Below are 25,199 nucleotides of genomic sequence, written 5' to 3'. Positions count from 1 at the left end.
CTTTTAGAAGATCTTTAAGATATTTGGGGACATATAAGTGCTAATATACAATATTATAGATTCATAATAACTCTTACAAGTACATAAACTTCAGATTTAAAAAAAATGTTGATTTCACTTTTGGGAAGTGTCTAGCATGTGAAATTTGTTGAACCCTAAGAAGTGTCATAGAATAAAAGCTCTTTAAGTAAACTGGATGAGTGTGTAGTTTCAGAGGTGATTAGACAGAGAGATCATCATATTTCGTTGTCTGAGAATTACATGAGTCATGACGCAGCGCCTTGTATGTCGTAATACCTGCCAAAGGTGTGGCCGCTTACATGGGAATATGCCCTACAGCTAGAAGATCTCACTGCTTTTGAGAAGCATAAGTTTTTCGGCAAAATATGATTTGGAAGGATATCTCTATGAATCATCAGAAACAAAAAAGCAGAGACGAATCCTTATCAGTGCTCACAGACAAGAAATGACAGACACAGGCCAGCATGAAATAAGCCTCAGTGCTCACTGAGGGGGAAAAAAAATCATATTTTATTTAATTTTATATTATATACTTTTATTGTATATTGAAATTAATATGTATTATTAACATCACACCCTTTCCCAGCAAAAACTTTATTGAGTGTCTTCATGTTGTGACGCTATATTATGCAAAAAAAAAAAAAACTGCATCACTAAAACCAATACTTTGCACATTGACATTATATATATGAAGAGTTCAGATGCAAAAGCCCCTAAGTGCTGTTTAAAATGTTCTTCTAAAATGTGACCCTGGTCTTAAGTCGCTGGGGTATATTTGTAGCAATAGCCAAAAATACATTGTATGGGTCAAAATTATTGATTTTTTTTAATGCCAAAAATCATTAGGACATTAAGTAAAGATCATGTTCCATGAAAATATTTTGTACATTTCCTACTGTTGTCAGTCCTCTGTCATGTGTGTCATGTGTTCCCGCCTCATGTTTCCATATTTGATTTGTTTCCTGTCCTCGTCTAGTGTGATTATTAGTTAATTCTTGTCCAGCTGTGTTTGTCTAATTATCTATGATTATCCTGTGTATTTATAGTCCTGTCTGTTCAGTTTGATTTTATCTGGTCTACTCGTTACTCCCCGGTGTTCCTGTCTGTGTCAGCCTTGCCCTGTCTTGTTTGGAGTTATTAAAGACTGTATTTTACGTGTACTCCTGGTCTGTGTGTTCCTCGTTCCTCCCTGCTGTGTGCACTGTGACTACTGTAAATATATCAAAACTTAATTTTTGATTAGTAATATGCATTGATAAGCACTTCATTTGGACAACTTTAAAGGTGATTTTCTCGATATTTAGATTTTTTTGCATCCTCTGATTCCAGATTTTCAGATAGTTGTATCTTGGCCAAATATTGTCCAAACAAACCATATATAAATGGAAAGCTTGTTTATTCAGCTTTCAGATGTATACATTTCAATTTACCCTTATGACTGGTTTTGTGGTCCAGGGTCACAAATGAGCATTTTTATCAGGGTCCTATGTGTAGGTTCAGTAATTCCATTTTAATGGCAATGAATAGGATCTATTTAAATTAAATAACTGAACGTAAACAGGAGACTGATAAAAAAAAAAAATCATTTTAGAAGAAAATTTTAAACTGCACTTAGGGGCTTTTGCATCTGAACTCTTCATACATTATGTGTATATATATATATATATATATATATGCATACAACGTTGACTTTTATTATTATTTTGTTGTATATTTGAAATTGATATATCATGCATGTTTTAAAAACTCATTTAAATGATATGCCATGATGAGCATCTAAAACTTAAATCTTGTGTGTTTATCGGTAAGTGTCGGTGAGAATGCGGAGGTGTGGGGCTGGGTGTGGTGCGGGACTCGTAAAGTATCGGGGGCGGAGCTCTGGAGGAGACTTTGCCCCTTTCTCCCCAACTCACATTGTCCACCCTCATCTGAATGCGAGAGAAAGTGTCGCTCTCTCTGAAGTCTGTGCGCTGGGAAAACTAAGAGACTCTTGGATTGCTGTCAGCAGCAGTGTTTGGAGACGAGCGTTTAAAGGTAAACTCAAATCTGATTTTATATCTGTATATTAAATAAGAAAGAATGGTGTTTTGTTGTGTTTTTGTGCCTTCGTTGTTAGTTAAACGATATCCTTTTTTTTAATGCAACATCGACACTATGAAAAGCAGCCATTGAAATCCGTGGATCGATCTCTTGGGAAAGTGGCGTGTTGTGCTGCTGGTTTACCTACCTGTGCGATACTCCTCTCACTTCCGTGTGTCGGGTTTCAGCTGATCCAAACTTGAAATGCATTTATTTCGCTACATGATCGTACTTTAGTCGTAGTTTGTCTAAACACTCAGCTGTATAAGTTAGGAGGGTGTGTTTATACCCAACAAAGAAACTCAAGCAATAACCCCCGCACATTGCAACTGTTGACATTAAACATACGTAATAGGCCTATGAGTAAATAATACATTTAAAAAATTAAGAACATGCAATGGAATCGTTCATACAGTGGTTAAAGTATTATTATTTACTCGCCCTCATGCTTCAAACATGTAGGACTTTGTCATGCCCCTTTGTAGTCCACATAAGAAACAATCTCAGTACTATTGCATGGACAAAAATATGAAATAAGTACTTGGCGACGGAGGCTGGCAGCAGTGTGTGAATTTCAAGGTGGAAGATGGGGGGTGAAATGAAAAAAAATAATTTTCAGTTCTCAGTGGCTTCGTCTAATGCTCACAAATGGTCTTTTAGCGCCTCTAGCGCATGTAAGCTAAGCGTCAACGATACTACATGCATTTTAAACAAAATACCAACGTTTATTTAATTTTTTTAAATGTGTGAATAAATAACTTGATTAAAAAAACTGTAGGCTATATGCATTTTATCAATGGATGGCCAATACAGACAACGATAGAGCAGCTGTTGCTGTTTTCTTCGTGCAAAGACGATTTCTGTTCACGAGTGTTTAGCAATTAAACTCATAGTCTAACTTTTTACTAAAACTGTTTGTTAGCATTATTGTTAAAACTAATGTGTGCAACTTATACGTAAGGTCCAAAGGATATATAGGAGAACTATCCCTTTAAGAGATCAGTCTTTCTCTCATGGGATTTTTTTATCTGATTATTTTGTTTTATTATACAAAGCATAACATTTTTATTTTGATGTGTACTGTTGATATATAACCACTGGTTTTGAAAAAAAAAAAAAAAAAAACTTAGCATGTTTTGAATGCTGGTCTGTTGCCACACCTCTAACACCTTGCAGGTTGTGCAATGAATAGTGAATTTCACTTAAAGTGTGTTATAGAGCCTGGTGTCGTCAAATGTAAAGAAATATGTAAACCAAACTAGTTAATTTAACATGTCTAATTCATAAGTTATTCGTGCCTCTGTCTTTTACATTGTTAGTCGGGGTCTTACGTGGGTGGGGCTGTACCATGTTTTATTTACTTCCTTATCTTTAGTGACTTATCTTTAGTGCTTTCATTCTGAAGAGATACGATATACACAATCAGATTTTTCTCGTAATTAAGTTTCTTCTCAAGTAATTGAGTGTTTACAAAGTGTCAAAGAATTACCATGCTTAATCTGCCTCAGAGGAAACAGCATTCCTTATGGTACACCCTTTCCTGTTTGTCTGGTTAGCAAGGAAGCAAAAAAGTCATGTCCTCTGTGAGTGCTTTATCTCTTAAAGAAGCAACTAAATTCCCCTAAATTTAATGACATGGATTTAGCAAGCCGCTTTGGGCTAGTTGAATTTCATTAGGATTTTGGATGGGGTCAACATGCCCTACTAGCACACAGTAAAAGGATGATTGTGAGACAAGAACACAGGTTTTTTTTGGGGGGGAGGGTTCTCACTTGTAGCATCTGAAAGAAATGCGGCCAGACGAAGGACCATATGAATGTCTATATATATATATATATATATATATATATATTTATGGCTCAGTTGTAGTAGATATTAACACGGACAGGATGTGGCATTTGCTCTTTGTGGGAGTTCCTGAGTTGTGCGCATTAGTAGTGCAGTCAGAGGCCAGCTGGTTGCTTTACCGACTGATTGGCGTTGGTTTTAGGATGAGATTTACAGCATTTGGGCTCACACATAGCCGTTAATCTCCCTACACGCACAAATCCCTGATATTGTCCTACATTAGGACAGCAAGGGGCAGCGTGATCCCCTCTTCATAAATACACTTTCAGAGGGGGCAAAGGAGATTACCCATAAGCACCATTCGCTCAGGATGTCTATTTGCTTGTATTTTTCAGTGTTGTTAGGTCAATTAGCATCTTTATCTCTCTACCTTTCTGTATAATTCATGTCTGTAGTATTTTATGACTATAGTCTCAGCATATGTGTCCGAGAGTGTTCCTTTACACCCGCTCTCCATATCTATAATCCCTAATGTGCAATGTATCTTTAATGAACGTGGGGTGAGATCTGTAGCTATATGAAATCTGTGGTGAATGACCAGCTGGCTGAGATGGATAAGATGGTCTAATGGTTTCATAATCTGTACAGGGCCAAGCAAGTTGTTCTTCGGGACTTTTTGAGGTTAATTGTGTTATAAACCTGAAGCTCGCTGTAGAGCGCCGTTCACACCAAAGACGATAACAAGAAAGTGCTGTAGCGATGACGTACTTTTGATGGCCAGCCCGGAATTTAGCATATTGCTGAAAAATAGCAAAAAGTTTATGATTTGTATACATTTTGTTCATCATGATAATAACGTTTGTGGATTTTGAAGCCTAAATACAATCTTAGACTATAAACGAACCACATCACATGACTTTTCAGTCTTTAAGAACATTTTCACTGATAGTTTTCCTCAGAAGAGTTTGGAAGAGTGAGATTATAAAAACTATAAGGCTATAAAAGTGGACTAGTTAGTAAATTATATACCAGTTTGTGATGACAGTTAATGTCACAACTACATTTGTAGTCCCATTTAGCCACTTGTTAGCAACCGCCTTTTTCCAGATAAGTAAAAGCTTTAATAAAATTGTGAGTGGGTAAATCTTTTATGTCGTGGAATAAGACCTTATTTCAGGCATTTAACAACAAAAAAAAACCCCATTGATTTCAGGACAATGGAACGGGAAGTGCTAAAATACGAACTTGCTACTGGGGTTTGGCCAATAAAAATGTCATGCCTGCAGGACTCTTTGAAGTTTTAATAATCGTAATTGTATGAAAATTGGGGTGTCCACCACACAACTATAAAGATAATGACACAGGAACACTTCCATCTGAATTTAAAGTGGCAGAGGACAAAACTTCGGCCTGTGCTTATGATAAACAGAATAGTATTATGTGTTGACACTAATATAGTTATCCTTATTGGTAATGTTTTTGCTGTGAATCAGTCTTAGTACCCTGCCTTGATCATTGAGTAGCATTGGTATAACTCAAGAATGTTTTGCACTTAATTACCTCTCTAAGATCTTTTTACACACTGCTATCTTTTCCATACTCTGGGCGGTCAGCTCAGCTCTCATGCAATATTAACAAAGCTCTTCTCAGATGTCAGTAAACACTCCGACACTGGCACAGACCTACTGAATTAACACTGAGCAGTCACCAAGGAGCATAATAGACCCTCCATCCCCTCCCCTTTTGTTTTTTAAAAAGTGGATAGTGGAATTTAAGGAGTCAAATTCCACTCAATATAAAACTAACCTCAAACCCTCATATCCGGACAGACAGAGTGAGTTTTACACTGCAGAACATGAATAATTGAATGTTCCTGTGCTAGTCACTAGTAGAAGGAAGTTGCAAAGCCTAGAAGGGAAGTTCTAAACGTGCAAATTGAGTGTGATTTGATCAGCCAATTTGGGTGATGTTCTGGGTGTGATATCAAAAATAGCATATTACATGATTCTATATCAAGACCACTGTTCCTCTGAAGGAGGGAGCAGCTTTGCTCAACATGAGTCAAACGTTGTGGGAGGGTCCGGGCATGTATCATCAGGACAGATGATACATGCCACTCCTTAAATCAGGGCTAGGGAGGTGTAGAGTAACCAGGGAGAGGTGGAGAAAGGGGCCATTCAGGGAATTTTCGTACACCAGAGACAGACAATCTCAGGGTGATAAATAATCATTCTAAAAGGGCCTCCGTTTAATTCTGTTTGGTAGTAAAGAACATTCCCATAGCTTTGTAATAGTGCATTTGACCCCTGTAGGTGGCCTGAGTGAAAGATTTTCAAGCCCAGAACTCTAGAGTTTAGTAGATAACAGTATTGTACCAGCAAATCACAACACCTAAAGGGTTAAGGATATTATAGTTGTATTATAATAATTAAGGACAAACCGTTGTTATAATTCAGGCTTATACTGATCATGTTATAAGCAAATCCTAATAAATGGTTGACAATGATTAGTAAAAATCTTGATTCAAATCTATTATATGCACTGGTTTGTCTAAATAAATTGTTTCATAATCAATCATTTTAAATGCTAAGTAAATTTGCATCACAACATTATAATGTACATTACGAAAAATGGATTTTCATTTGGTGGTATGGTAAATATGCCATTTTACAGTCTTTTATTCAGGCTGATTAATGAATTTTGGGCAATAAGTGAATTTGCATCGCAACTTATTCTATTTGAGGTTTGATAATAAAGATATTAAATGAATAAATTGTTAGCGTTTTATAAAAAAAAAATATTTCGGTGTTCATCAAATTTGTGCTTTTTGCAAATATATTTTATAAATAAATATATATATTACAGTCGACATTTAATTGTGCAATTTTTTTATTTGGAGACAAATTTAAAATAATAAAAAAAAAAATCTAATATTAGCCAGTAACCATTATGGTACAGTTACATTGTGCATCTTTATATATATTTTCTGTTTCTTTTCTAGTTCAAGCCTAGTAATACTCTGTCTCTTTATAAAGCAGTAGCCTAATTCAGTCTCTTCTCCCGTCAAACATTAACCAGGTTGTCTTCCTGAGTTACTTGCTCTAGAAGACTGTGGCATTCCTCCAAAAACTTTCCAGATTTATGCGGAACCAGTAAGGTTTCCCCCAGGACATCTCCGATCGATTAAATATTCAACAACTGCCACATTGGCTCAGTTGTGCTCTACAAACTCATGCATACCTATGATGAAGTAGCTTTCCTCCTTTCTGGGGAAGGAATGACACAATAGGCTCAAATGACGACATTTATGAGAACCACAGATACTCTGATGAATTCTTCTATTTAAAATGATGCTTTTCAAAAGCCAGGAGGGGCAGATGTTGAAACTTAGCCCTCAGAATTCTGGTAAAATGTCAAACTCTGACTCGGTCTCAGATAACGCCCCACTTACCATTAAGTGCTTTTGCTAATGACTCAGATGAGAAGCATCTTACAATAACACGAATTGTTACCGATGGTCCATCAACCCACAGGCAGTCGGACAGCTGCCCACATTCAGTCAAGCGCTCCATTCAGATGAAATGACCTCTTTCATCTCAACCGGCCTAAAACAGAAGAGGGATTATGGGATAGTGGACCTTTGAATATGCACGTGATACTGGAAATTAGATTTACTTACTGCTCCTACGTTGAACTGAATGGAGATGCGAGGAAGCGGTGAGCAGACAGACAGCATTTGCTAATGCCCCGTCTCTTCCTGTCTGTGTTAATCTAAGCACTTATTGCAAGTGACACCCATGACCCACCATTTAGCTTTTAAACCATAAGTGCAACAGTATGGAGCATCTGCAGCATTGTATCATTAACACAGATTTGCAGATTGTCTATGGCAAAACTGGATTGTTTAAATGTATAAATGTATTTTCAGAGCTGCTGGAGCATTTAAAACTGCACACAAACTGCCGTGCATGCTTACAATTAACTGAACTTTTATCATCAGTTGATGTGGACACTGATAAAGTTATCGTTCATGGTGTAAACAAACTTTTTAATAAAATGTCTCTAGATCCTTATGTTCTTTTTTTGTTCCTTTGATCTTCACAAGAATGCCCCCTGAAAATGCATTTGGTCCGTAAAACTTTGCATATGAAGTATTTGAAGTTGGACAAATGGGCATTTTCAGAATTAGAATTAGCTTTATTCGCCAGGTGTGCGCAAACACATGAGGAATTTGTTGTGGTTTTCCTCCTGGTACATACATATCTGACGTGAGAACAGAAAAACATTTAAATAGTAAGACTTAACAATAAATAATAATAATGCATATGAACAGATTTGTGTATTATTTACTCCATATACAGCTCTTTAAATAAAGAGATATGCATATGTATTTACATAATACTTGAGAAAGAGGCAATAATTAAATATGGAGAATGAATTACAGAACACAGGTATTCAGAACATTCATGTGTTAGCTGTTTAAGCTGGAGATGGCATTTGGGGGGGGGGGGGGGGGGGGGGGTTATGCCTAGATGTTCTAGTGCACAGAGATCTGTAGCGTCTGCCTGAGGGGAGAAGTGCAAACAGGTTGTGTCCGGGGTGAGGGGGGTCTGTGATAATGTTACTTGCCCGTTTATTCACTCTAGAGTTGTACAAGTCCTGAAGGCTGGGCAGGTGGACACCAATGATCCTTTTTCTTCGATGCATTTTTTTCTGCAGGGGTCTGTTTTATCACTGCAAACATCCAAAGTTAAATATTTGTTAGGCTAAATGAAAAGAATTTATTCCGCTATTACAGATAGCACAATACACATTTCTGGTTAAGAAATACACAACCAGTTATGCTAAGCTAGTAAACGAAGATGCTATCTTGCTATCCGAAGCATTAGCAAAGCTATAGCTATATTATGGTGCGGTTAATTTCTGTAGTAGGATGAATGAAAACCTGACGTTGGACACATTTTTCAATTTCATTATAGGCCTTGCAAATAGTCCTCTCTAATAGCTATCCATTATTCCGAGGGTGTGCAGCTGTAGTCAGATATGTACATTATAACTTGCTGAGTTCATTTGATCATTTGACCTCCTATGATAACGGTGTAATTGGATGTGCTGGTTGATGGATCTGCATTTTGAGAGCCCTGTGTGTGCATTTCATCTGGGGTTAAAGAAACCCACGGGCCTGTGCCAGTGCAGACCACCTGCTCGCCCACTTGCTGTCCTCAGCGGAAGCAAGCTGAGCGTCTGGGGAGATCTCAGACACAGCAGGCTCTTAGCAGTATGGGCTCAGCTGGTAGCAGCCAGGTCACAAAGTCATTAACTGTGTGTGTGTGTGTGTCTCCTACTGTGTGGGTGGCTTTGGATTTCATACTACTGAATTAAAGCTATGAGGCATAGAAGCTGTATAATCTCTGGAGACTGACTCTAAAACCAAAATGGCTGCTTTCTGGCAGTAATTCAGATGTAAATGTGGTAATGGCTCATTATGGTCACTGTAAAAATAAACCCTGAGTATACTGTGATATTAGGATGAACGGTGTATTCGTAGATGTTAGTCTTTGTAGTAAAGCAAAATAATGTTGTATTCATGATTTTGAAAAACAACTTTAAATAGACCTTTTTATTTAATGGCTCAAATTCTGGAATTTCATTTGGAATGATAGTTTGGAATTTTAAGACTTATTGCCAACTCTGTCACATCCTGTTACTGTTTTTCTTTTTTTCCCCTGCATGTTAAATGCACCACATGAAATCTGTTATGATTTGGTGGACAAAACCTTTTAAAGTTAAATGTTAATAAGCAGAGAAGCAGTTTTGTTAAAGTGTTTTTTTAAGAAATAATAGTATAATTATAATAGTAGCAACAATAGTATTGTTTAAAGGTATAATAATACTATTAAATTATTATTGTGATATGATAATAATAAAGATTGTCAAAATACATTTACATCACACCCAGATATTTTTGACTTGCAAAAATATATAAAAATGAATAATTCAAATATATTTCTATGGCACCTTTGCAATAAGAAACATTACAATAAGCACCAACACAAGTAAAAATACCATAATTAATATAACAAAAATATTAAAAATGACATCCATTCTATAATGTACAATAAAAGATAAATTCAATGCACATAAAATGCATGTATATTAATTATATTAGTATAGAAATTAATTTCAATTCAGAAATTGAATTGCAAATTGCATTTTAATGCCTACATAGATGGGGACAAACAAATTAGCATCATATCATTGATGCACACATTATCAATTCTGCGACTCTATTGAAAAGCACCACACACGCACACCTGAGTCATATCAGCGGCACTCCCTGTCTGTCCCGAGGGCAGGGCAGCGAGAACCAGATCGTGGCCACTGCGCTGTCAGTTCTGTGAATGAGCACCATCAGCACATCTGATTCTGACGTTCTTTAACTGTCAGGTCATGTGAGAAAAACAGAGTGGTTTTGTGTACATAAGCTAAAAAGGATACAGTAGGGTTCTGCAAAAGTTTAAAGATTCAAGGTTTGTGTCACCAAACGCATGCACTGAAATTATTTTTGTTTTTGTTTATGTAAGTTTTACATTTCAGTTTTTCTGCTTAAAAATTGTACATTGAATCCAATGTGTTACTTGCTATTTCTTTGCAATTATTATTTTTTTTAATTTATTGCAATTTCTTAGTGAAAATTGTTTCTGTACTTTATTTTTTACTTCTTTTTGGTAGTCAAGACTGCTTTTGTATAATCAGATTCTTTACTTAATATTGAAAATTAAGGAATGTAAGTCAGTATTGTACTATCATTTCAAGATATATTGGTAAAATATTGGTTATTTGTAAGTATTTTATATTTAATTCTGCATCTCAAAATTGTATGGTTCTTTTCATAATGTTGTGATGCCAAATGTACTTTTGGCATTTAAAGCCATTTTTTTTTTTTTTAGTTTTTACTGTTTTATTTTTAATTCATGGTATAGAATCTTAATGTCATTAAATTGGTTTATCACCTTCAACATGAAGATAACTATGAACTTATTGTTCATTACACACAATTTTAATATTGGTGCATCATGATTTTGTGAATGTGTCAGTACATGACAAAGTCATTGACAGGGTGTGTATAAGAGAAAGTGTTTGGGAGAGTACTGTAGCGCAGTAAGAACACAGTGGACTATTGTGGAATGTCACACCAAGATTAGAGTTTTAGGAATCGGCTCTGGGATGTGTCATATCCACAACCAGCTCTGATTCCTCACAGCGTGAGTCAAACACATCCCAGCCTCGTAAGCTGTCAGAGGCGCTGGGTCCGTTAGGCAGGGACAGTAGGTGGAGCAGGGCAGGTAGGGGAGGGTAATTATTCTGAAGGGCGTGTGACATTCATTGCTTGCTTTTCTCAGTGTGAAATCAAATGCACAGTAATAAACTTGTACTCATTAACTACTCATCATCCCAACTGTGTGTGAAGTCCAAAGTAGAGACTAGAGTACACACCTCATATCAGCAGTGAATCAATGGTTCATCAATCATTTCCCCCTTCATACTGCACAATAGATATTGTGGTATCTTTACGTATCTTTAAAAGTAATATACATACATATGCACGTATGTATGTGTGTGTTGGGTCCGAGTCATTAACCCTTTCCCTGCCATTGACAAAATTTCCCAGCTTTCCACTGTTACACATCTTCTGTAGTAATGAATCTCTGGATCAAAACACAGTGAAGAAGCAGAAAAAACAGAAGATGTAAGCAGATGCATAGGCAAAAAACACGGTGGTCAAACGCTACCAAATGAAATGTCGACCCAGTTAGTGATACAGGACTGTGAAGGAACGAGTTAATGAACATACTTAGTTTTTACTTATTTTTTTTATCTTTCATGTTACACATGACATGGATTTGTCTGTACTCTGAGAAACGAAATGTCGCGTCCGAAAATGTCCGAGTCCATGCGTAATTGCAGTCCGAGTCCCAAGTCTGCTGGGGGGCTGCTTACTGCCTCGAGTCAAGAGCCCACTGCTGGTCTTAGAAATGTCTCCGGTTCTTTCAGGTGTAAATCTGTCAGATTTTTCAGGTAGTGTCATTTGGGTGTGGCACTGTAATTGTGTGATTGACCTCACCCTTTAAAACAGACCTAGCGTCTGCATGCAAGTATGCACTAGTAAGAGCAACTGGAATTGTATGGTCCGCAGTCGGGTGTAAAGCTGGCCTCGAATGCTATCTCGCCTAATCTGTCATAATCTTACTATGTTTTATTGTGTCTTTAAATTGCAAATTGCGTACGGTGTTTGGACGTACCAAAGTGGGTGTGTAAACACGATTCTTTAGCTCACTAGACTGGGAGCTTGAGAAAACACCCACACCCAGTGTTCACACAGACACTTGCTAGCGTTCACCTGCAGGGCTGGCAGGAGTCGCTGCGTGTTCCGTTTTGCACGTTTTGACAGGTTTTTGACTTGGTTACACCCAGTTAGGTGTGTCCTGATGTGAAGGGAGTTAGAAAAACCCAAAACCTCTTACTATGACCTTGAAGTAAAACTAATTGTAAAGAACTGTTTCAGTGATGTGTAGTAACACACGAAAAGACTATTTGTGTCAGCATGAGGCACATTTTGGCACAAATAAACAACCACAAGCTTTACAAACCAATTGACATCTGCTTAGTATTGCTGACTGCTGTGCGGTTTAGAGAAAATGTTTGCTGAAAAACTGTCAGTGCAGCCGTGTGTGTTTGTGAGTGTGTGTTCACGCTCTCTACAAGTGTCGACATGCAAGGCATTCAAAATATGTGTTCATGTTGTTCTCATGATGTTCTGTGAAGTGCGGCACAAACATGTAACTTTCATTTCATGACACGGTTGTTTGGCGTTCCTGCTGGTTGTTGAATGTCAAGCCTCTGATTACGTACGTTTTGAAAAGTTTATTGGAATGAATCCATGAAACTACTTCACTGTGCATTTAGGTGCTTTGTTAATTCATAATGTTTTATAATTCAAAGGTTTTAACTGGTGCTCATTGGCTGCTCTAATAAACCAATCAAGTTGTTATTTCCTGAGGCCTGTCCTTGATAGGTCCCACCTCTTTTAGGAATTTAAGCAGAATAAAACGGCTGTCATGAGTGCTGGGATGCTCAGGCCAGGTCATTTTTGCTTATTAACAATAAAAAATATTGGCCTATATGCGTTTGTGCTTTTGTTTTTCTTTATTGTTATTATACTTTCTATAAAAATAGTTTTGCTGCTTTAAAAATTATATTTTTATATATATATATATATATATATATATATATATATATATATATTATAATTAGTATTCACATTGCAGTTAGTGTTTATACATGTATAATTTTTATAGATTTTATAGAATTTATTTTTATATATGTTTTTAATATTGTACAAAGTTAGGCTTTTTATTCACTTAATCAGACAATAAACACAAGCATAAATTTAAGCTTTTTAATCCATTTAACCAGAAAATAAAAAACTTTATTATAGATAAATAAATAAAAATGTAATAATAAATATATAATTACATATAAGGTACTTTTTTTTTTTTTTTTTTTTTTTTTTTTAAATGATTAATATGAAGTTAGGCTTTTTTATTGGCTTAATTGGAAAATCATATATAAATATATCAACTATATTTACTAAATATAGATCATTACTATAAAAATAAATACATAATTTTATATGATTTTTTTTATCCAGTTACTCTGAAATAATATTTACTGGCAAAAATGTATTATCCAAATAATTTTAGGTGAACATCAAATATGTTGATCTGTCCTCTCTGCGGTACACTTGGCCATTTTATGCATTTCAAGACGCATTCTAGATCTAATCAAAAAGAGCAAGAGAAATGGAGGATGTACTGTAGATTACCTAAAGGAGGGCAGGAGAGAAATAATTGATAACGTATGAGGAGGAGTTCAAGTGAAGCCAAGAGACTACAAGGTGCAGATAAAAGTGAAAGGAGAAAAAGTTATTGCATTTAGTCTGTCTTGCTTATTTTGAGAACAAGGTTTTATTATTGCCTCATTTTAACTTCTGAATGGATTTTAAGAAACATCAGACATTTCATTGTCTGAAATGGACTGTGTAGTTGTGTGTTTAAATGTGTGAGAGCTGGAGAAAGAGGAGGGTGTGTGAATGTTGAAACACGCAGAGCCGGTTTTGTGAGGTTGTTGTGCTTGCAGTCAAGCATGAGCTCACATGCCTTGTTTGAGAAGCCAAGGGTCAAAAACTACCGCTGACATTCCCCCGTCACTGCCGCCCGCCCTCCTCTCCCATGATCCTCTGCATCAGTTTCGATTGCTTGTGTTTGTTTGAACTTCAGTTTATAATGCAGTTTTGTCCTGCTGATCAAGAACATATTGCAGGAGGTTTTTTATTACATTTTTAGTGTTTGCTACAATGTTTGACACAAGCCAGTTTTAATATTTGTTTGATCTATGATTGTTTTTTGTTTTGCAGGTTTTACTTTTGGACTGTTTGGTTTGAGTCCAGGAGGCCAAAATGGAAATTCAAAGTAAGTAGATGGAATTGTCACATTATTAAAACTCTTTGTGATGCACATAATCCAAGTAATATTGTCATGTTATGACCGATAATCACTAAATGGCCAGGATTTAAATCAGTTTTATGTAAAAGAGAAAAACACTAAAAGCCTAACTTTTAAATGCTATAAATGGGCATTATTTGATTTGAAATTTAAAGTTTACTCGAATTATTTTTATTATATTAATGATTTAAATATTAATTTAAATTGAGCATTAGTTGATGGCAAAAAAAAAATTAAGTGTAAAAGTAAAGTATGCATAAATAAATACCTTATATCCAATATTGACTGATACTGATAAATTTAAATATCCCTAAAGCAGTGCTAATATATTGTGCATCCCTAATAAAATCCCCAGTCTGTTTAATAGTTCTTTATGAGTTGGAGTTTTGTGCTTTGTAATGCATGTTTAATAGCTTTGAGGTCATCTGTCATCAAGGTTTGCTTGATTATAAGAGTAACTTCAGTGGTTGTTTTATATGGTTTTGATGAAACGGAGGAAATATGTCTATTCAAACTCATATGTGTGTATCGGTGGCAGAGGCCCCAGGCACGGTGAAGGTCACAGAATGGCAGCAGTCATATTACGGGACAGATTCCGGCATCCAGTCAGGAGCCACTACGGTTCGCTCAGATGAAGATGGAACCGAATACAGCACCAAGAAATTCACCTACTCCTCCACATTCACAGAGAACCCTGCAGGTGCACAAACCAGGGCTGCACGATAACGGTTGAACACTTAATCATGATTATTAAGCATGATTATTATCATTTAAAATTGTTACATTTCATCAGAATTTCACATAAGCAAGAGAACAAGATTTGGTCACGGTAAACAGTGCAAACAGTCGCATGAAAAAAACCAGACTGGCTCTATTACACTTATTTGAGTAGAATATCTCTGTGGAGATCTCTGAGCTTTTACTTTAATGTCTGGTGGTGTTATCAGCTCATCAGCACTTTTTTCCGTAATGCAGTGAGCTGGTGTGCATGGTTGCCAGGTTGGGAATATTAAATAAACCACTGGGCTGAAAATGTATTGATTTAAAGGGTTGGTTCACCCAACAATGAAAATTCTGTAATTAATTACTCACCCTTATGTCGTTCCAAACCCGTAAGACCTTCTTCTATTTTTGGAACACAGATTAAGATATTTTTGATGAAATCCAAGAGCTTCTGACTAGAGCTGCACCGATTGACTGGCCAGTGATCGGAATCGGTCAATTTTTGCATCGCGTGTAAACACGTCGTTTCGCGTGACACTTGCCGCCACCTACTGGTGGTTTAGTCATATTTAAAAGTATCATTACATTTTTTTCAACATTTATTTGTATGCTTTTAAAAGAAATAAACATTAATCTTATCAAATTATTTATGTATTTTAAATTTTGCAGTGTAAATGCATTTATGGCGCACCAGCTTCACCAAACTGTCTGTGTAAATGCATCTAATGCCACTTCAGATGCAGCTTCTGTTTCCTCAGCAGCGGAAAGATAAAGTTTGTTAATACTAATTTAATTTGAATAGTAACAACTCTACAGTTTCTTATTATGCTAACTGAATTAATTGAAACAAAGTAAGAATTTGATGTGAAAGATGACACATTTAATAAGGTTAGGGGGAAAAAAATGACCATTTATTAACAGTGGGAAATTGCATCTGTTTTGTTACATACAGCAACTCATTTAACATTAGCCATTTCTTCCTCTTTCTAGTCACTGCGCTTTATTTTGAGAGTTAAGTGAGAGAAAATCTGTAACTCAGTCCAGATTGGGGGAATTGTAATGTTTAATTGATTTTATTAAGTAAATTGAAATTTGCATAGATTTTTGTTTGTATATGCTGTGAATTATAGTTCTTAGAAAGAAAATCGGAAGGTCACACTTCCCAAAAAAATCGGAAATCGGAATCGGCCAAGAAAATTGCAATCGGTGCATCTCTACTTCTGACTGTCCATAGAGAGCAACACAACTACCACGTTCAAGGACCAGAAACGTAGTAAGGACATCGTAGGAGTTTGGGACGACATGAGGGTCAGTAATTATTGTTTTTGGGTGAACTAACCCTTTAAGAGAAAACCTCTGATTGGGGGATTTGAATACTTGACATCTGGCAACCCGCAACCATGAAAGCTTGTGGAGGCTTGTTGCTAATGCAAGATGATGCAGATGCCAACTGAAAATAAAACATTTTTAGTATAAATAATCTGCAAATATCACAGATGATTATGCTTAATAATGCGAGCAGAAATTGTTTTATCGTGATTAAAATATGCTTTATTGTATACCATACATCTATTATGTAGCAAGTTTGCCTACCAGTTGCCTTTGCCAGGATCCACAGTATGTTGAACTGCAGATTTATTTCAGATACTTTTCCACCAAAATAAGCATAGAAACGTAAAAAAAAAAAAAAGTTTGTTTATAGTTCTCTATATTTCACTCTCTCCTATAGATGCAGAGTCTCAATATAATATGACTCGGGCCCAGCGCGTAAGAGCGGCCATGTTTCCCGAGACAGTGATGGAGGGAACAGCCGTCCTTTCCACACAGATCGATTCGTCCCAGCAGACCAATGTACAGAAGCTGGCCGAACCGTCCCAGCAGCTCAAAACCGCCATCATTCATCTCATCAACTACCAGGATGACGCCGAACTTGCCACCCGAGCCATTCCAGAGCTCACCAAACTCCTCAACGATGAGGACCAGGTACCTCGCTGCTCGTGTCGAATATTCGATCTCTGCTTTTTCTAGAGGATCTTCCAGTCCTGACCGCTGACCCTCTCTCTTGGCTTCAGGTCGTGGTGAGTAAGGCAGCAATGATCGTGAACCAGCTGACCCGCAAGGACGCATCCCGCCGGGCTCTGATGCAGTCCCCGCAGATGGTGGCCGCTGTTGTGAGAGCCATGCAGAACACGTCTGACATGGAGACGACCCGCGCCACAGCCAGCATCCTGCACAACCTTTCCCACCAGCGCGAGGGGCTGCTCGCCATCTTCAAATCAGGAGGCATTCCCGCTCTGGTGCGCATGCTGAGGTAAGAGAGTCACACTGAAGTAAAGGACTAATTCACCTGTGAATGAGACTATTGTTGTCATTTATTCACCCTCATGTCATTTGAACAACATGGATAATATAAATAAAAAAAAAAATTAATGTCCTATGTTTCACCCTAAACTAAAGCTGTATTTTATGCATTTATTGCACATAACACATTTCTTTCATTTGATTGCATGCCTTTCATTGCAAATGTGTGATTTAGTGTTTTATTTACATTATTTGAAACATAAATATTCCTAATGAAGAAATTACTCCAGCACTTGATTTGAAAGTAATTGGAGATTTCATTTATACTTCACTAAGCTGGAAAACAATTTATTAAATTATGACTTTTTTTTTCTTTCTTTTTTTATAAACTATTACTTGGAAAAAAAAAAAAAATGATTTAGAAAGATGATAAAATATAATATTTTTGATTTATTGCAAATGTGTGCTTCAATGTTTGTTTATTTTTATATTGTTAGGAACATAAATATTCTTAATTTATTAGGAAATTAGCAATAAATCACGTGATCTGCACTTTATCCAACCCATTTGTTTTGTAGCTCTCCGATGGAATCGGTGCTTTTCTATGCCATCACTACCCTGCACAATCTGCTTCTGCATCAGGAGGGAGCCAAGATGGCGGTGCGTCTGGCTGACGGTCTGCAGAGGATGGTTCCCCTGCTGAAGAAAAGCAACACCAAGTTTCTGGCCATCACCACAGACTGCCTACAGCTGCTTTCCTATGGCAACCAGGAGAGCAAGGTGCTTATTATATTTTCAAATTACAAATAAATGTATTAGTTGTTGTTTCTTGTGTTCTTGTTCTTTGTTAAAGTGTGCCGATTTGATGGCGTGTCATGTGTTAACTTCAGTCTGATTGTCTCTCAGCTAATAATCCTGGCTAACGGTGGTCCTGAGGGTCTAGTGAACATCATGAGGACCTACAACTATGAGAAGCTGCTCTGGACCACTAGCCGTGTGCTCAAAGTGCTCTCAGTCTGTCCTAGTAACAAACCTGCTATTGTAGATGCTGGTGAGTCAAATTGGAAAACTGAGCTCTTCTTCTAAATATAGTAATTAGAGTGTTTAGTTAGCTGTGCTTGCTAAGGCATCCATCACACTTACTTTTAATTATACTAATCCACTATGGACATCAATGATAGCTGAAAGTTTGTGGCTTTTTATCAAACTTGTGCTTTTTGCCAGGTATATATTGTATTTTCCATTTTCATTTTAGTTAAAGTTTTAGTAATTTTGTTGTCTTTGTCACTTTCAGTTTTTTTTTTTTTTTATAGCACATCTATAGTTTTTTTTTTTTTTTTTTTTCAGTTTTGATTTCAGAATTTTGGTACACCAAGTTCAACAAAATTAAAATGAGAAATATTGCTTTGGTAATATAAAGCTTTAATTAATTTTTTTATTTTTTTGTTAACATTTATTTTATTTACTTTTCACTTTTTTTATGGTTTTAGCTAACTGTTAATCGCTAGTGTATCTAACAATTTCTCTCTCTCTCAGGTGGAATGCAAGCTCTTGGTAAGCATCTGACCGGCACCAGTCAACGTCTGATGCAAAACTGCCTGTGGACCTTGAGAAACTTGTCAGATGCTGCAACCAAACAGGTCAGTTTATACATCTAACACCATCTGTCTTTCACGCAGACACTTAATATATTAATAATAATTCATTCATTTCAATTCCTGTAAGTAATGCAGTTTAATTCTAAATTAAAATGCTGAAAAAATCCAATCAAGGTAACAGACGGAATTTTGTATCCGTTCAGTAATTTTTGTGTCTTAAAGAACAAAGTGCTTGAAATGTCTGGAATCTTGAAGCTGCAGTGAATTGTGGTTAATTAATTTAATGCATCTTGTCAACCCTCCCAGTTTAATAAAAAAGAATCCTTAAAAACAACCAATTTTTCTTAATTCAACCCAAACACCGGAAATTCTTTGTATGTATAATACCGGTATGTATCAGCCCGACACATGCTCGCTCTCTCGCCCCCTGCAGGACGGAATGGAAAATCTGCTCCAAGTGCTGGTTGGCCTGCTGTCCTCTGATGACATCAACATGCTGACCTGCGCCACAGGCATCCTGTCCAACCTCACCTGCAACAACACACGCAACAAAACACAGGTGACCCAGAGTAACGGCGTGGAGGCTCTGATTCACACCATCCTGAGGGCCGGTTCAAAACAAGATGTGATCGAGCCAGCCGTCTGCGCCCTGCGTCACCTGACCAGCCGCCACCCAGATTCCGAGACCGCACAGAATGCCGTACGAATGCATTACGGCATCCCGGCTATTGTCAAATTGCTCAATCACCCCTACTGCTGGCCAGTCATAAAGGTAAGTGAAAGAAAAACAGAGAAAACTGACAAATTAGTGCCCTAGTGAGCAATCGATTGGTTTGTAAACTACCCAAGAAAAAAAAAAAAATTTCTAGCAACAAAAAGTATTTTATCATAAAATTAAGATGCGCTAATAATTGTTTTTATTCGATTTTTTTACATTTATTAAAATTTTTGCTGTACAGTGGATTTAGGCTTTATACTGACACTTATTGGTGTGGATTATGCATTACGCAAAGTAAAAAATAGTTTTTTAGACACGTGAAGGGTCCATAAGCCACAGAGTGCAAAAACATGTAATTTTCTAGGTTTATTAATTTTGAAACAGGGTCACTGCTTAAAGCTGCAGTCTGTAACTTTTTTTGTGTGTTCAAAATTTACTACATTTATATAATAAGCGAATACACCATGAATCCATTTTCCAAACTGTGTTTTTGGCTTGTCCTGAATCACTACGATACACATATAATAAGTGTTTATTTTCAGACTATTTTAGACTGGTTCGGGTAGGTACCGCTGCGGAGTAACCCGGTACCTGCGTGATTCGTCATAGACATAAACAGAGAGAAGTAGCTCCGGCTAAAATGTTCTTCCACAAGATGCACACAGTTCTGTGTATTAACTGCTAGAGCGCCAAATGTTATCGACTGAAGCTTTAAATTTGCAAGGCCCAGGATGATATATCACAGGTGGTCTCTTTCTCAGTTAGTAGTTCTCCTGTTATGCAGTATAACCCTTGCTGACCCCACGTGTGTCTTCGTCACAGGCTGTGGTTGGTCTGATCCGTAACCTGGCGCTGTGTCCAGTCAATCAGGCTCCTTTGAGAGATGCCGAAGCCATTCCCAAACTGGTCACTTTGCTTACGAAAGCTCATCAAGATGCACAGAAACACGGTTCATCTGCTCAACAAACATACAAGGTATGAATTCCTCACCTGTCAAAAACATGTAGAACAAAACTATAGTACAATTCCTGAACTAATGACTCTTGAGTTGATTCTTTTTGGTAAAACTATTATTTTGTCACTGAATTAATAAAATGTCCTTTTCTCTCTCTCTCTCTCTCAGGATGGAGTGCGAATGGAGGAGATTGTGGAGGGCTGCACTGGTGCTCTGCAGATCATGGCCAGAGATCCTATTAACAAAGCCACCATCGCCAGCATGGACACCATTCCTCTGTTTGTTCAGGTAACTCTTACATCTTTCCACTGTGTTGTGGGCGTTTTTTATGCGCATGTATGGGAGCGGGTTTGTACAGTCTTTGCCCTCCATCTGACATGGTCAGTGTATAATAGACATCTGTTTTCTGTCGCTGCAGCTGTTGTATTCGCCACTGGATAACGTCAAGCGTGTGGCAGCTGGTGTTCTGTGTGAACTGGCGCTCGACAAACAGTCGGCTGAAATCATTGATTCGGAAGGAGCTTGTGCTCCTCTCATGGAGCTCCTCCACTCCAGCAACGAAGGGATCGGTGAGTGAGAGAGAAACATCCAAATATGCCAAAAAGATTTGATTGAATACATCATCATCAACATAGTATATGAATACTGTACTCGCATGTCCAGCTTCTCGCCAAGAAAAATCTGGCTAAGCGTAAAACTCTAGTATGCATGTATTCTATCAAATGTGTAAAAAGGCTATGCATTCACATCAACACTGATGTATAATTTGGATTTAAGCGCGTAACAAGGGTGCTTTCTTTCTTCCAGCCACCTATGCTGCTGCTGTTCTCTACCGAATTTCGGAGGACAAAAACGCAGACTATAAGAAAAGAGTGTCAGTGGAGCTCACGCACTCGCTCTTCAAACATGACCCTACTGCTTGGGACATGGTGAGTTTGCCCACTGGTGGTGTGGAGGTTATTTAGTGTGTTATTTGAACGCATTGCACATGAAATTGCATTCGCAGACCATTGTATCTCCATAATGTGACAGATTTGAGTGTATTTAACAAGAAAAACAAATTCAGATTTTATTACATCTGATCCTAAAAAATGGTGTTAATGATCAGATATTTTTATAAGGAAACTGGGGATATTTCTATGGAAGCCTGTATCCTCAACTGAATAATAAAAAAAAAAGATAATTGCAACTGTTTAATCTCACAATTCTGACTTTTTTTCCTCACAATTGTGAGATATAAACTTTTGACAAATGAAGTCAGAATTGCGAGATATAAACTTGCAATTCTGAAAACATACCAGTCAGAGGGGAAGTCGTGGCCTAATGGTTAGAGAGTCGGACTCGTAAGCCAAAGATTGCAGGTTTGCGTCTCAGGTCCGGCTGGAACTGTAGAATGTACAGAGCTCTCTCCATCCTCAATACCACGACTGAGGTGCCCTTGAGCAAGGCACCGAACCCCCAAATGCTCCCTGGGCACCGCAGCATAAATAGCTGCCCACTGCTCCGGGTGTGTGTTCATGGTGTGTGTGTGCACTTTGGATTGGTTAAATGCAGAGCACAAATTCCGAGTATGGGTCACCATACTTGGTCACATATCACGTCACTTTCACTTTTTCTCCTATATACTGTATATCGGAATTTATAGCTCACAATTCTGGATTTTATTTCTCGCAATTATGAGTTTATATCCCACAATTCTGACTTTATATATCGCAATTCTGACTTTTTTCCAATTCTAAAAAGTTAGAATTGCACAAATTGAACTCACAATTGCGAGAAAAAAGTTAAAATTGTGAGATTAAAAAGTCGCAATTACCTTTTTTATTTTTAGTTATGTGTTGGCCTGATACATTTCTCAATTCATTCATTCATTCAATTCAGAGGTCAAAAATTGTACTCTGTTATGGTCTATGAATTAAAAAATGGGAACAATATATTTTTGCTTGTTTAGTTTTTTTTGCTTAACTGGTTTTATGCAATTCACCAAAAACTGTGTGTATGTAAAATGGATCTTTACTGTCCCTAATTAGGCTTCTTATTTTGAAATGTAGGCTCATTTCATTTGGTGTAGGCTCAGTATGTTAGGTGTCTATTGTACATTAAAATATCATGTTTGATTTATATGTTGACTGTAGAGCTGACGTTAAAGTTGGCAGTCTTTATATAACAGTACATTGACATAAATCCCAACAAATGAGATCATTTATGATATAAATATGTTCATAGAGCGCAGGTTTCTTGACCGTTTCCTTGTTGCATTTCAGGCACGGAACGCCATGATGGAACCTGGCCTTGCAGAGGATGGTTAGTATATCGTCTCTCTCTCTCTCACCATGATTTGGCAGCTAATTATTTCCATGACTGGCAGTTTTGTCTCTAATGACTATATGGTCTGCAGAGACCATAACATTACGCAGATAGCTAATTTTTTGTACTGTTCTCCCATACAGAACTAGATGGATACGGCCCTGTGGGATATCAAGGATACAGCGATGGCATGCATATGGACAGTATGCCACTACATTCAGAAATGCCAGAGGATTATGGGACAGGCATGGGTTACTCCATGGCCACACCCTACCATGAATACTAACAGGTTAGTACTGCTCGAATACACTAGCTGTCATTCAAATACTCAAGTAGGGTTGGCCGTATGTGCTAAAGTCTGCATTTAAATTGATTGTTGTGTATTTATTTTACAGGCCGATGATGCCACTGAAAGAGGATATGAAAAATACAAGACAGACACTCCTGGCAGAGTTTTTTTTTTATTATTGCTAGACGCCTGTGGTCCATTTCTTGGCAAACACACATTGACACTGCTGTAATATATGCAATTCTCACTGTGCTGGGAGAGGCAGAATCAAGCACAACTTTAACCTGCCTTTATAAAAAGATGACAGCATGATGCAATTTACACATCTTTTTGTAGAAAATGTTATATTTTAGTGTTTCTTATGGGTGTATTAATACATTGTTGGTAAGAGGACTGGTTAACTATGCCAAAGAGATTTTATTATAATATTTTATAATGATAATCACGTTGCTTTTTATAGTTGTAAGACTTTGTGATCTCACAATAACTGACCCGAGGACCTGGTTCACGATGGTGATCGGCTGAGAGCTGATCGGCTTTTGTGAGCGGAAATGTCTGGCATGTTGATTTCCTACAGCGCTTCGAATTCAATACAGTGCATCTCCATGTTTCTTCCCTTGCTGAGACTGTCGAGTACTGGAGTTTTACATTAACTTTTTCCCACTTGTTTTTTTTTCACTCCATATTTGTTTTGCTAAAATTGTCTTAATGTATAGACAAGGAAATACTGATTTTGTTTGTTTTGCATTGCAATGTGTATGGAGTATTTTAATTTTTTTTTGTGATAAATGCTGTTCTGATTGAAAGGGACTAAAGTTTAACCAAACAATTAAGCCTTGAGAGTTATAAAACTAGTTTCACATTTGTTCGAATACTAACTCCTCTTAAGCAGACAAAGGGATTGTTTGTAGCGTTTTTACTTCACACTTTGTCCAAAAAAATGAAATAAAATCATGTTAACTAAGGCTTTGTGATGAGCTTCATTTTGACAAGCACTAGGGCAGGGGTCACCACACTCGGTCCTGGAGGGCCGGTGTCCTGCAGCGTTTAGCTCTAACTTTCCTCAACACACCTGCCTTGAAGTTTTAAGTATACCAAGAAAGACCTTGATTAGCTGGTTCAAGTGTGTTTGATTAGGGTTACACTCTGCAGGACACCGGCCATCCATGACCGAGTGTGGAGACCCCTGGACTAGGGTGTTGAAGTGTGTAAATGTCATCCGAGTCAGTTTTCTTCATTTGGTTTAATAAAATAAAAAAAAAAGTTAACCTGAAAATGAAAATTTTGCACTGATTTGGAAAAAAATTAGCATTACGTCGCTCACCAGTGAATGGGTGCCGTCAGAATGAGAGCTGATAAAGCTAAGAACACAATAAGCCACACGATTCCATTCTGTCAATAAAAAGTGATTAAGTGAAAAGCCAACCGGTCTGAATCAGGAGAGAAACATGCACTGATCAAGTGTTGTTTACAAGTGAAGCCAGTCCAGAACAGTTCAAAATCTACCCCACATATTGGTTTAGATGTGAGAAGACAACAGGAGTTTTTCACTGGAGGAAGTGTTATGATTATGGACTTGTGTATCAGCCAGAAGTGATGGTTTAAAGTTAATACACCTTGATGGATTTGTTCATTACAAACACACAGCCTCTTCCTTCACAAGACATTAACTGATGGACTGGAGTGGTGTGGATTACTGTGATGTTTTCATCAGCTCTCATTCTGACGGCACCCATTCACTGCAGAGGATCCACTGGTGAGCAAGTGATGTAAAGCTGAATTTCTCCAAATCTTTTCCTGAGAAGAAGCCAAATTGTTGGTCAACATCCAAGTGACATTTTTAGTAGTAACAAGT

The 25,199-nt window shown here is 37.3% G+C and overlaps 1 protein-coding gene across 1 annotated transcript; it reads left to right on the top strand.

Annotated features, from left to right (window-relative positions):
* The first annotated feature begins 1,923 nt into the window (after window positions 1-1,923).
* On the top strand, window positions 1,924-24,589 carry LOC306857193 (junction plakoglobin-like). Its single transcript, XM_079396991.1, has 16 exons — window positions 1,924-2,055; window positions 14,366-14,420; window positions 14,992-15,153; window positions 16,906-17,159; window positions 17,249-17,487; window positions 18,056-18,257; window positions 18,384-18,528; window positions 19,014-19,117; window positions 19,509-19,847; window positions 20,616-20,768; window positions 20,917-21,036; window positions 21,167-21,317; window positions 21,556-21,677; window positions 23,013-23,052; window positions 23,199-23,344; window positions 23,451-24,589. Exons 2-15 carry the CDS (start codon window positions 14,408-14,410, stop codon window positions 23,339-23,341), a joined length of 2,187 nt encoding a protein of 728 aa, XP_079253117.1. The 5' UTR covers window positions 1,924-2,055; window positions 14,366-14,407; the 3' UTR covers window positions 23,342-23,344; window positions 23,451-24,589.
* Window positions 24,590-25,199: the final 610 nt, after the last annotated feature.

Source organism: Barbus barbus (genome assembly GCF_936440315.1).
Source record: "Barbus barbus genome assembly, chromosome: 37".
Taxonomy (NCBI): Eukaryota; Metazoa; Chordata; class Actinopteri; order Cypriniformes; family Cyprinidae; genus Barbus; species Barbus barbus.
This window is presented reverse-complemented; position numbering and strand designations above follow the sequence as displayed.

Excerpts from the sequence above, each read along its gene's own strand:
- LOC306857193 (XM_079396991.1), top strand. Across the intron at positions 17,488-18,055 it reads GCTCTGGTGCGCATGCTGAG|CTCTCCGATGGAATCGGTGC; the intron begins GTAAGAGAGTCA and ends TTTGTTTTGTAG. Across the intron at positions 23,053-23,198 it reads ACCTGGCCTTGCAGAGGATG|AACTAGATGGATACGGCCCT; the intron begins GTTAGTATATCG and ends TCTCCCATACAG.